The 13,924-nt window shown below is 40.4% G+C and overlaps 1 protein-coding gene across 3 annotated transcripts; it reads right to left on the bottom strand.

Annotated features, from left to right (window-relative positions):
* Positions 1-2,534: 2,534 nt before the first annotated feature.
* On the bottom strand, positions 2,535-5,713 carry LOC109734888 (uncharacterized). 3 transcript variants are annotated; one of them, XM_073499695.1, is made up of 2 exons: positions 5,525-5,713; positions 2,535-5,321 (listed from the first exon to the last, which is right to left on the bottom strand). In XM_073499695.1, exon 2 carries the CDS (start codon positions 5,289-5,291, stop codon positions 2,661-2,663), a length of 2,631 nt encoding a protein of 876 aa, XP_073355796.1. In that variant the 5' UTR covers positions 5,292-5,321; positions 5,525-5,713; the 3' UTR covers positions 2,535-2,660. The 3 variants fall into 3 exon arrangements, with proteins under 3 accessions (XP_073355796.1, XP_073355798.1, XP_073355797.1); XM_073499697.1 differs by having other exon boundaries at positions 2,535-5,338; positions 5,525-5,664; XM_073499696.1 differs by having other exon boundaries at positions 2,535-5,311; positions 5,525-5,658.
* Positions 5,714-13,924: the final 8,211 nt, after the last annotated feature.

The raw sequence follows: 13,924 nt of genomic DNA, 5'->3' as shown, positions 1-13,924 counted from the left end.
TTAGCCTGCCATCTTTCTCGAGATATCATTTTTTCGATGAAATGGTCGAGATACCATGTTTCCGATAAAATTCTCGAGATATCATGTTTCCGATAAAATTAGCCTACCACAACCAGAAAACACCGAATATACGTGTGCGTGCAGGCTAATATAGATTAACTACAGATACATACATCTCATCAGTCATCACAATGTAAATTAGGAGCAGCCAGCAGTACAAAAAATATTTTAAATACTAAAAAAAACATCTTACTTATTTTAACTCAAAATCAAGCTACTGTTATTTCAAAAACCATTAGAATTACTTGAGTTTCAAAATGCTTTATTTTAATCTTTTAAAACAAAATCTAAAAAATATAATTGAAATGGTAGGAAATTGTTTGATTTAAATTTATTATGGGTTTTTAAATGACTTTAACATCAATTTTAAGTTCATGTTCGATAAAAGACACTTGATATATATAGTCAAAAAAGACACTTGAAATAAAAATATAATTGCAGCATAATGTCGATAATAATCGGTAGGTGCATGATGCGGACGCTCCGACAAACAACTCGATGGCTATGCTTAGGGACGGGGAGAGCTATGGAGGCCACAGACGACAAAAACAGCAAGTCGAAACATGAATGAGGTGCGGTATTGCAATACACGGCATAGGCTTACGGGGTCGTCAGTCATGCTTACTGGGCTAAGGGCAGATGATTTTTTTTTCTTCTATCGTTGCAACGCACGGGCATGTTTGCTAATGTTATTATAATATTTGATAATTTAGTAAAACTGGCAAGTGACAACCATTATTAATATACTATTTATGTATTGGGGGCTGCTGCGGGTCCATCGATGGATGAATTGGAAACATCGGCCGCCTCCTTGGTCGTTGGATTGAGCCACAAATAGTTGCCATATCTTCCCTGAGGTGCGCGTCGTGAATTGCAACAAGGTAGAGGTTGCGCAGCTCACTCTGCCATAGTTGCTTTGTTGCAAAACCAACGAAGTGTTAGACTATGTTGTTTTGTAACTGACATCTTGTTGCAGAAACATTTACAATAGAGGTGGTGTTGCAAAAAAAAAATTCGTCTTCACCATTTTTTGCAACATAGATGTTGTTATAGGAGGATTTTTGCAACAAAGGTGATGTTGTAGAATTTTTTGTTTTCGTCCAAACTTTTTGTTTGCAACGTATATGTTGCTGGAGGATTTTGCAACATGAACGATATTGCAGAGTTTTTTTCCAATGAAAGATGAACCGGAGAAGACGGGAGGCCAAGGAGAGGCGGACGGGAGGGTAAGAAGAAGGGATGGAAGAGGAAGGAGGCTGTCGTGGGGAAAATATCTAGTGCACCGGAGCTTGTGGTGCTACCGGTGCACCGAACTCATGTTGCGTTTTTTAAATGTTTAAAAAATTCTGAAAAAATTAGCACATTCACACAACATCAATGTAGGTTGTCACAAGATTTCAAGTCAAAACTCGAAACAAAACTCGAAAAACAAAAATGACAAATTCAATATTGAATAGTACATAACATAATATGGGCTTTAGATTTGCCCCATTATCACACTGATGTCAAATTTGTCATTTTTGTATCTCAAGAAATGCTTAAGGCATAATACATTGATGTTGTGTTAATGTGGTAGATTTTTTCAGATTTTTTTTAATGTTTTATGGCATCCAGTGCACCGGTAGCACCACAAATGCGGGTGCACCGATACATTCCTGCTGTCGTGTCACAGGAGAGCGGCGGCCGGAGGGAGCTTCGGCGAAAAGGGACGGCGCCTGCTGGAGCGGGATCGGGCACACATCTGCCCCTCCCTGGATCGGGAGGGAGGAAGAGGTGATCAGGATGAGGTGGACGAGTGGTCATTCGGGAGCTGAGAGCTGCGAAGGAGATGATGTGGTGACGGGTCCCGCGAGGGACGCCGTGGTGAGCGAGGAGGATCCGCTGGTTGAAGGGAATAGTTTCTTATTTATTTAGTGTCTTCACCCATTGTATTTATTTTCACCTATATAAACTGATAATGGTGGTGCCACTTGTCTGCATTTTTCGACATTAAAAAACAATGACGACAGCAGCAACCTCACTGCAATCTGTTGCAATGCACGGGCACTCTGGTGATTTATCATTAAAAAAAACTATGGGTAATTTGTATGCTGTCAAGCTGGTGCTCGTACATCATCTCTAACAAGCTTCAGATCTGTTCTCTATTCAGAACCAGCACAAACTCAATACTCAATGCAGTTAACAAATAAACACTGGTATTTTGTAAGTGCACTGACAACTGAACACGGCAAACAACATACACAGGACATTGACAGAATATATTTCCAATACAAGGCCGAATAAAATTTATCCTCATCCTCTTATTCATGCAGATAATATAATCATTAGCAACACATTGATCATTATATTTTGAAAGCAAAATGATAATACTCCAAACTTATATAAGACATTTTAGATCACTGAAGTAGTAACCCAAAACTTCTTATAGAAGTTTACAGAGGGAGTTCTTCACAGTAAAAAGGAACATCAGGCAGTCAATAAAAAGGTCTCATACTATTACATTATCAAACCTTGGGTGTTTCAGTTCGCCAAACATGCAGGCAAGATATTACACATAAATATTTTATATAAAAAGGTAGCGTGGGTGCTTTGAAAATGTCTCACCACAAGCAGTTTGCTTTGCGCACAAATGAATAACATGCCAGGCTCTCCTCATATAACATAGGAACAGAAGTAATCAATTTAGAGTCCATTCTATTCATCTCCGCCACTGACTCTTCTTTGGAGCATGTCAAACTATCCCCTGATGAAGTTGAAGGCATGTCAAGAAACTTAAGGTGTGCACTACTGGCAACCGGCACCTGATCAAGTGAATAGAGATTTTCAATTGTTTGCTCCACTGGATCATATAGACCTATTTTCCTAACAGTGTTGAGCAGGATCTTCCCACGATCGGGATCAACAGCTAATGGCACCACAACACATGTCTTGAGGGAATAGCCAGGAGATGCTTCTAGGTGAATTGTGTATGCTCTGTCCCATCGGCCATGCTCTAGCTTCCATACATCTAATTTGTCTGCAACTGGATCTGCCAGAACAGCACATAACACTCCCTCAAGCTCAACAACAAATGCACGACAGCGGTTTCTGCTACTCCATCTTGCAAACCACGAAGGGCATGGGACGACATCGAAAGTACTTGCAGCAAGGTTGAAAGAGACAATGGCCCATTCGCAGCTCTGTCCCAACCTTGGTTCATTCATCCAGTAAAGCATTCCATTAACATAGGCCGGTGGCATGTCATTCACAGGCAGAGGTGGTACTGAGTGCTCTTGGGCAGCATTCGCAGTGTTACACCAGTGTAACGTGCATGACATGTCATACTGACGAGATTCAAAGTCCTTCCGGTGATAGAAGATTTCCACAATAACATGTTCACGAGTCAAACTGTTGAAAGTCAAGCCAACATTTTTATTGCCGACTGTAAAAGCATGCTCTTCTATTTTAGGCATTCTCGAGCGTAGGTGCAAATTTGGCCCCAGGTTAGAGAAGCCCCTATGGAAACCTGTACATGGATTGCAGAGATAGTCCTTCGTCTCGGTGCTTACCAAGTTCAGCCCATGGCAAGGCTTGGAGCAAACCACCTTTGTATCAATCAATGTACTGCGACTAGGAGCTTCTTGGAGGCATTTATTCAATGGAGCAAAACTGAAGCCCAACCGTCCAGTGCTCTTGACCACAAGCATGACTTTAGGCTTTCTGTCTATGTTCTTATGCTGAAAATATGACTGAATGAAGTTTTTACTCTTAACCAATCTGAACCACTGCTTGCAGACAAATTTGGACCGTATGGCTGATTTAGCTGGGAGGCGGAGTAGGATCTCTCTAGTCGCCTTAGCCAGGTCAGATGACAAGGCTATCTCTTCATCTGTTGTATGCACGGGAGCAAGGGTCTCTTGAATGAAACTGAATCTTGAACTAGGGCACCCATATTGTTGAGTTGAGTGTGTCTCCGTGATTGAAAGAATGGTTTCCAGAGCCTCAGACCTAGGATCATACGTGTGAACCATTTTCTGATATTTGTTGAAAATCTTGTGCATGCTAGTAGTAATGATTATCTTCTTCCTTGACGACCTATAACTGCCAAAAGATCCAATAACTCTCAGAATTTGTGACTGACGCAAATCTCTTGCCAAGCGCCCTGACAAACTAATTCGATGATTCAGCAACCAGTCACCAGAGCTATAGTCCAGCAGTTTCCAGATCTCCAAAGTGTTACTACCATGAGGCATTCTGTTGCGAACCAAACATAGTTGGCCATCCATCTCCAATAGTTGCTCTCCTGATGACCAATTCCTGGAGGTTGGCGGCGCTCCTGGTACCCAGAAGGGCGGTGACCGGAGACATGTGAAGGTCTCCTCTGCGACCGAAAAGGACACGATGGCAACACTTGGAGTTGTGATGAAAGAGGCAGGTGTCATCAACCAGTGGAGGCAACCATTGGCAAACACAGGAGATAATTTGTTGCATGACGCATTAATAACAGCGGCATGTACAAATTTATGCAAGCTGGAGGGTACTCCTCTGGCAGCCGGCCTCCAGCGGCAATCCACATAGGAGCCTCTAGGCGTGTACACCTCGCACCTCACCGGGTCCAAGTCCTTCGGATTCAACATCCCATTGATCAACCTCACCACCTTATGCTCGTCTGTGCGGGCATCAAACCCCAGCCCAGCACTGGAGTCGCATGCTACGTCAGTAGAAGGCGGCAGACGCGTGGCTGCCCGTGTGGCCGCATTGCAGATGTAGTAGGCTGTGTCGAGAGCATCGTAGAGAAGGGTGAGGCCATTGCACGGCGCGGGCGTCACTACCTCCACATAGTTGCCACGGGCACCGTCGATGGTGAACAGTAGGTCCCCGTGATCTCTGGGGCGGCCCGATGATGATGATGGCGAGAAGGAGCACGAGTAGACCGCGGTGGAGTCGAATGTGGCGGTCGGCGAGATGTATAGCAGCTTGGCTGGTGGTGCCCGCCGCTTTGCAGCCTTGGCTGCTGACATGTGGAGGCGGCGGAATTCATCCGAGGAGAGCAGCGCAGCCCAGGAGCGGCACACTGCCTTGAAGCGGAAGACGGATTTGACTGGGAGCCACTGCAGAACCTCTATGATCATCTCGTACGGAAGCGATGCCCCGCAATCATCTCTTGCAGTGGCCATGTGTTCCCCTCTCCTCCTCCTCCTGCTCTCACTGACCTCCCCCGGCATGATATCCTCCCCCCTGCTCCTACGCATCTTCAGCGCCCAATCGAGGTCTGAGATACCCTAAAAAAAATCGAGGTCTGAGATGCAATCAACACATGGCAAAAATCACAGCAAGAAAACCACTGCTATCAGTCTTATCTATCTCATTCAACTGATGGAATCAAACAGCTCGGATCTAATCTGGGGTGAAACTACTGCTGCAGAAGGGGATCTGGTTTCTCGTCTACTAAAAAAGGAAGATGAAAACAAAAATAGGCCCTTACCGATGGGAAGGCGGGGTCGAATCGCGTCCTGCGGGCTCAGAGTTCCTTCAGCCGGAGGCTTGGCGTCCCCTCGGCGGCGGCGCGGCGTAGGGCGGCGAGTCGCAGGAAAAGTCTCGTTTTTTCCCAACCGGGGAAGAAACAGTGCTCGGAGAGCGAGTGTGAATATTTATTTGTCGATGCTCTCCGAATTGTGTTCCCTTACGCTACGAAATCGCCCAGGCCTGTTGTGCCTTATGGGCCGGCCTACTTCTGCCTTTCTCCGGTTAAAAAAATAATAAATATGTTTCCATCACAAAAATGCATCTGCACAAGTAGTAGGTTTTTTATGAGAGTTATGTGTCAAGCTACCGGCATAAACACGGTGATGGATGTTTTTTTTCTGTATTTCTTAAGGCTTTCTGATTAGTTAATTCTTCTTCTTTTTTCATTTTTTTTCTTTTCTCGTTTTTATATTTTCATATTTTTCTAAATTTTTGTATTTTTTCCTTTTCTTTTCCAAAATTAGGTTCCTGAAAAAATATTCACGTTTCTAGTAAATTTCAGAAAATTTAAAATGTTCTTTAAAATATAAACATGTTACAACAGTTTAAAAAAATCATGTTTAGAATTCAAAAATAAATTAGGAATTTTTAAATGTATTCAACTTCTTATAAAAGACATGTTCATGTTATATTTCAAAACAAAAGATGAACTAAATATAAAAGTAAAACAAGAAAACCATACAAAAAAGAAAACAAATTGTTAAAGGTTGCTTCGCTCCACTCGGTATAGAAAAACAACGACACGGCTAATTGGGTCGAGGCCCATATATGGCGCCCTGTGTCATCACCCTCCTATATGAAGCAATGAGTGTCATGCAATTTTCTAGTTGGCGCCTATAGCATTGGCAAATCCTATCTCCTAGCCGCCACTTGTCTACGTGCGCTACATGCCTTATATGCATGGTGGAAGATGAAGGGTCTTTCCATACATTGGTAACATGCAGCCATGAAGGAGGTTATGAGGGGAGATGAGTTTAGTGTGGTTGTTGCCGTCACGAGAGCTGTTAAAAAAACCCAAAGAGGACTGGTTGCTACAGCCTACAGGTAAATATGGTGATCATGTTAGTTTAGAGGATTTGGCAAGTGCAAACGCACACAACTCATGGCGAGGAAGGTGTGCCGGTTGAAACTTCTGCTAACTTCCTACAAAGCTACTTTGATTCCATCTGTGCTTAAAGAAGATTCTCAATAAAAGAAGTAATCAAGGTCAAGATACCATTGCAATGCTCATGGGACGTTGGAAAATAAAAGAAGACCAAAGCCGCCCATAGTTGGTCAGCTCCGCCGGCTAACATGGTCGCTCTCTCTGTTAAACGGTACATTTCTAGAAGTTGATAGCTTGGCAGCGACTGGAATGGTGCTTCAGAAGCAGAATGGCTCAGTGGTTTTTCACTGCATATTGGTATCTATTCAATTGCAACGAAGCTATCGAAGCAGAGATACATGTGATAATGATTGGTGTGCCGATGGCCATACAACATTTTGACGAGCCTATCATCCTGCGGTTGGAATCTGCGATGGCCCTATCCATTCTTTTCGGTAATAGCTTGGATCGTTTCGCTTATGGATAATATGAGATTAAGTCTTTAATAGTGAGATCAAAATAGCGTTGCAGATTACCTAGTAAGGTACCGACTAGCCAAGTGGGATGTAATATGTAGACCAAAGGACCAAGGGGGTCTGGGTATTGAGAATCTTAAGGTCAAGAACAGATGCCTTCTCAGTAAGTGGCTGTATAAGTTATCTGTTGAGACTGACGCAACTTGGGCGCAGATTCTCCATAACAAGTATCTGCAGTCCAAAACTTTGACTCAGGTGACAGTGAGGCCAACTGATTCGCCATTTTGGAAGGGTCTTATGAGAGTTAAGACAGCCTTCTTTAATAGAACAAAGTTTATTGTCGGTGATGGCAACAATACCCATTTCTGGGAGGATACTTGGCTTGGTGATACGCCACTGGCCCTCCAGTACCCTTCCCTGTACCGTATTGTTCAACGACGTGAAGCGTTAGTTGCAACGATTATGCAGTCCATTCCCCTTAATATCCAGTTTCGGAGGGTGATTGTTGGTGATCGATGGGAAGCTTGGCTCCATTTGGTGAGTAGACTGATGGAGGTTCAGTTAGCTCATCAGCCCGATCAGTTGTGTTGGAAAATTACTAGGTCTGGAGAATTTACGGTCAAGTCGATGTACATCGACGTCATTAACTCCAGTTTCATTCCTAGTTCCAAATATGTTTGGAAAGTAAAAGTTCCTTTGAAGATCAAAGTGTTTATGTGGTTTGTACATGAACAAGTCATTTTAACAAAGGACAACTTGGTTAAGCGCAATTGGACAGGATCTACTAGGTGTAGTTTCTGTGATCGGGGCGAGACCATCAAGCATCTCTTCTTTGAGTGCCCGCTGGCAAGAGTTTTGTGGCGCACCGTGCAAATTGCCTTTAACATCACTCCTCCGAATTCGGTGGGTACGTTATTTGGAACGTGGCTTGACGGGATTGAGCCCGACACAGCTAGACATATTCGTGTAGGAGTATGTGCGTTGTTATGGGCAATTTGGAACTGCAGAAATGATTTGACTTTTAACAGAACAACAACTATTCATCTTTTGCAGGTTTTATTCCGAGCTACGGCGCTGCTCCGTATGTGGTCCTTACTCACTCCGATGGAGGCCAGGGAGCGTTTGGTTACTGGATCTGTCCGGTGGGAGATGGTAGCGCGGGATATCTTCAACCGGTTTGGATGGCGGCCATGTAATAGGATAGGCGATTAGTTTACCTATCTTTATTTTGCCAGCCGGTTGTGGCTCTATGGCCTTTTTTTGCGGCGTTGAGGCTCTTTGTGAGTTCGCCTTTATTTTGTTTTGTTTCCAGACTTTAAGATCTTGTTGAACCTTTTTACTTATTTATTAATGTGGCCGTATGCATCGTTCTGATGCAGAGGCCGGGGAGTCCCCCCTTTTCGAAAAAGAAAAAAAAAGAAAAAAAGAAAGGTATAGTCGTACTGAATGCGCCATGTACTGTGGTTGCATCGAGGACCCCATGTATAGAGGGAATCTTGCCTTTGGATTGTAACCCTATTACTATAGAGTAGAACTCCTACTGAACTCGTAAATAAAAGCATTGGCAAATACTATTTGACCCATTTTGCATCAAATAGTCAGTCTTTTGCATAGAAAAAAAAATGAAGAGAGCCCTCAAATGAGCTAGGTTACATACTAAACATTCAGGTTTTCCAAACCGTTTTTGTATGGTTTTTTATAGGTTTTGTGTATCTTCTACGAGGTTCCGGTCCATTTTTATTTATTTCTTTACATATTTTTAAAGATATTTTATTATCCTATTTTGTGTTCAACTTTTGTAAAAACAAGTTCATTTTCCCAAAAGAAGACTACTACCTCTATAACTAGATCTAAGATGTTTTGGGCGCAAAATTTCAAAGAAAAAATGTCTTAAATTTAGTTACAGAGATAGTATTTTTAAAAATATACGAGAAACCTTTTGCGTTTAAATTTTTAAGACAAATATAGTTTTTAAAAAATATTCAAAATTTAAAAGTTGTTCATAATTTTAAAAAACTTTAACAGAAGTTTTGGAAGATGTTCATATGTTTTCAGAAATAAAAATCTCAATTATTCACGAAATTTTGATTTGTTAAGCATTTTTTAAAATATAATAAAAAAATTCCTAGAAATAAATCCTGAAAACAACATAAAAACAAGGCACTAACTGTTGTAGTCTCCACTACATGGGCCGCCCCAGTCAAGGAACCCTGTGCGATCGCTCTTTGTTTTGACGCAGAATGCAATACATATGACCTCCATAACCGAAACATCATGATCAGGTTTACTAATTTTTTGGGAACCTGAATGAATAATTTTTCGGGGGCTTTTGTTTCGGTTTTCTATGTTTTTTCAGTTTTCTGGGGTTTTCTCTTTTCCATTTTCACTTAATTATTTTCTTTTTATTACTTGATTTTTATTCTGATTTTTATATTCTTTCGGGTTTCGTCTTTTTTCAGGTTTTCTTCCCGTTTTTGTACATTTAATTTATTTTTAAATCTGTACTATAAATTGTTTTCCAATATGCACTGAATTGTTTTCATTTCAAACACACATTGCATATTTATTAAAATACATTGAAGATCTTTTAATATATAGTGAACTTTCTTAATATCGGTATTGGTTTTTAAATACACACTGAACATCTATTGAACATAGATTGAACATTTTAAATGTATGAAAACATTTTTTTAACATATGGTGCACATTTTGAAATACACCCTAAGCATTTTTTAGCATATACTGGACATTTTTAAGTGCACATTGGACATATTTTTAATGTACAAAGAACAATTCACAAAAGAATTATAAGAAATAATTTTATATTCCTTTAATTGGAGAAAAAAATATCACACATGAAGCAGGAAATAACTTTTGTAGATCAAATGTGGCAAAAATTGTATCAATTTTTTTCGTGACTTTATGTAGTACAAATTTGGAAGAAACATATTCTTCTGTTGTTCCTGCCTATTTACTTTATCATTTTTATCATCCGTCTTGAACTGTTTCAAGTGCTTGTGTGTCAAACAGCAGCAGGGCTAGCAGCCGAACTGGAACACATAAGCAGTTGGAAATATAGGAATGGAAAACACCATGAGGCATACTGTTCGAGTAATAGTCTTGGGCCGGTGACCTAGAAAGCCCACCAGCAGGGCTCTGGTTAAACCTTGACAGTTTGACACTACAAGTGGTCACATAGGACATAGGAGGTATCCTCCCTGTAGCGTTGGATAGGATAGTTCGCGAGAACTATGTCTCGCTTATTGCTAGATGTACACTTGCCTTGCCTCAGGCCCTCACGCTAGCAGGCCAGCGTAATAATGTTCGTTCTGGTTTTCCAGGAGCAATTTTGGGTAACTTCTACTCTCTCCGTTCCAAATTACTCGTCGCAGAAATGGATGTATCTAGATGTATTTTAGTTCTAGATACATCCATTTCTGCGACGAGTAATTTGGAATGGAGGGAGTATGAACCTGTGCGGATTGGTTTTAAAAGCTTGCGCATGGTTTTTTCTTTCTGTTCTTCTGTGTATTTTCCCTATTCTTATTTATTTATTTACTTATTTATTTATTTTTAGTTATTTTCCCTGTTTGTTTTTCCTCTTTATTTTTCAAATACACGCTAAAATACTTTTGCTTACAAGTTGAACATTTTTCAGATACATGTTAAACATTTATCAGCATACATGTTGAATGTTTGTAAAATATACATTGAACCTATTTTCATACACAATGAGCATTTTTAAATACACGTTGAAATTTTGAAAAATGCCACGAACATTTTCATAAAGTGTGCAGAAATTTCCTGTGTTTATGAACATTTACTCGAATGCAGAAACCTTTTAGATGTCATGTAAATCTTTCAAAAACCATGTGGAAAAATTTTAACATTTCGTGAATGTTTTTTAAAATGTCGTGAAGCATATTTTGAATGAATGCACATTCTAAATGTCATGATTTTTTAATGGTACATGATTTGTTTTTAGAATCTGTATGATTTTTTGTGCATTGTCACAATTTTTGTGAAAAAAACTCATGAACAACTTTTTTCGATGTGTGAACATTATTCATATTTCATGAACATTCTTTTGAATGGTACGGACATTTTCTGAAACTTGCGTGAATAATTCTTTTATACTACATGGACTTTTTAAAATTACGTGATGAAAGTTTTTTTTTACAATTTAAGTAAATATGTTACATTTAAGAAATATAAATAAAAGTAAATAAAAAAGCAACAAGAAACCCTGCAGAAGAGAACATACACTATAGACGTGCGCTAGCGAGTGGGCGAGTGCTTCTCCCGCTTTGCCAGGCCAATTTAGGGCGTTCTTTCATCCCACTAAAAGTGAGATAAAGACACAACTACGGTAGTTCTTGTACAAACCTTGCACCTTCGTGCTTATCTCTACTCGTAATGAAGCAGTTGGTAGTCTCGTTTCTGGATTTTTTTTCGTCCCACCTCCCATGGTTTTTTTAGTACCTCCTCCCACCTCACACTGAGCCGCCACGAACCGAAAAAAACTCGTTACGAGGCCCCCACCCGCCCCACGCACTCCAGGGCCTAACCTCGTACCGAGGCTCCTAGTTTCGTCGGTTTTTTTTCGTTTGGTTTATTTTTGTCTCATCTCTCACCACCCCTCCCACCTTATTTTTTTCTTCTTCCCACTTAAAACCGAATCACGTCCAATTCTCCTTCCATTTATTCGTGCTTGCTTTGGCAGGTGTCGATTCAATTCAATCATGTAAATTTTTTGGCAAGTTCTGATTCAATAAATCGAGAGCAATCAGCGTAGCCGGATTCGGTAATTGGTAATTGAAATCGTAGGCAAGAGATCTCCTCGTCCATCAGTGCGAACTTCCTTTTTTTTTTTGACAATATGAGTCCCACCTTCCTAGCGCCAAAGTGTAATATATGGAAACAAACTCAACGAATTATAACAGTAATTAACCCGATTATTACATACCAAACATCAGGTACGTCATTAATTTGCCTCCTTCCCTTCCCTTCGTCCCTCAATCCCATGCTCGTGGCGTTGTAGTGGCGGAGTCGCCAATGGCGACGAGGACAGCTCGTGGCAGCCCCCGAAGCACTAACACGACCCAAGATATGGGTGAGTTCTCGTGATCTCCATCCTACTCCCTCACTTCCTCCAAATTCCTTGAGCCCTACCGTCTCGATCCCGTTCACGCTCTGATTCGAAGGCCGATGCAGCTCTGGCCGATTGACAATGCAGGTTCGGGATCGTTCCTTTCAGCACCCACTCTTGGAAGAATCGGCAGTGTGCCATGCAGATCGAAACCGGTCGAGATCACGGGATGCTTGCACAACACTCGCCAAGATTGCTATTCTGAACTTTTTTTGTGAACAAAATGAAGAGTGGGACAGGATCTGCACTTGTGCTAATATACTTGTGTAGTTGCAGGTTTTGTTTTAAAAATCCAATTGTTGTTTATCTTTTGTCGCTGAAAAATGATTACTAATTATGACATTGATTTTATTTCTTCTGGATGTTGTATATTCTTGGATTGAAGGGACTCCCTGGCAAGGTGAAAGAACAGGTTACATCTGCATGTCATTCTATACTTGTTTACCTGATTACTTGATGCATAATTTCACATGGGTAAACTAAAAATATTTAGCCTGGTTTAGATTATGCAATCAGGCAAAGAATGACGAGGGGCTTGTACAGATTTCTTGGGAGAAGACAACCCAAATTTTGGCATTGGTCGTAATCTGGTAGTTCTTCAGGTGAGTGACACATTCATTTGGAGAAGCACGAGCTGGAATCAGACACCTATTTTTTTAATGTTTGCTGCTTATTATAACTTTTTTCTAATTGAACAAGAGTTTTATGTAATAACCTTATAGAATAGAGAGCCATGCAAACATATATATGACCTTTTTAACTTGTCAAGGAGAATACGCAGATTAACCTTCCATGAGTAGTAGTCTTCTTTTGTTAACTAAAATTATTTAGTTCTCATGTACGTGGGTAATTTTAGAACTTGGAAGTTGATCCAAACAAAGGAAACAATTAACCTCTACATCCCGTACCCAATAAGATGGATATGTATGAGAATATTAAATGTAATATTAACATGATTAATATTGAACTCTTAAAGTTAATGTGGCCCCGTTGCAACGTACGGGCGTTCTTCTAGTCTTGTCATAATGCGCCGGCTCATGCACGACTCCAAACAGTGGATTTTCCGATTTTCGGAACATCCTAAAAGGTTCTTTCGTCCAGGCATCTTCTTTATTTTCCTTTTCTGTCAATTTACATATGTTCTCTTTTTCATTTTTACTTTCCTTTTTTTCTTCCCTTTCTATTTTTATAAAATCCATTAACTTATTTTAAAATTGATGAATTAAATTGTGAGCATTTTTTTAATTTGTAAATTTTTAAGCACGTGATGATATTTTTAACTAGTGAAGAATTTTCAAATTATTGAACCTTTTATAATTCATAAAAAAATTATTCATGAGTATTTTTTTAAAAAAAAGTGATTTTATTTAATTTCCTGAACTTTTTTTGGATTCAAGATTTAGATAAGGATAGAATGTACTGTTGGGTTTTTGCCTTTATAAAGTCTAACCCGCCTTTTCACATCCCATGTTAACATGTTACATCCTTATAGGAATGTGCGATGCAAAGAAAGCATCGCACTCTTGACGGGAAGAATGGCCAGCTAGGTCCAGAGTCAGGGAAAATTGGACGCATACCCCAACAGCAAGAAAGTGATGCCTAGAAGCAATGTGGTGGTGAGGATATGTCTGGGACATCTCGCAGTACGAG

This window comes from Aegilops tauschii, chromosome 5 (assembly GCF_002575655.3).
Source record: "Aegilops tauschii subsp. strangulata cultivar AL8/78 chromosome 5, Aet v6.0, whole genome shotgun sequence".
Taxonomy (NCBI): Eukaryota; Viridiplantae; Streptophyta; class Magnoliopsida; order Poales; family Poaceae; genus Aegilops; species Aegilops tauschii.
This window is presented reverse-complemented; position numbering and strand designations above follow the sequence as displayed.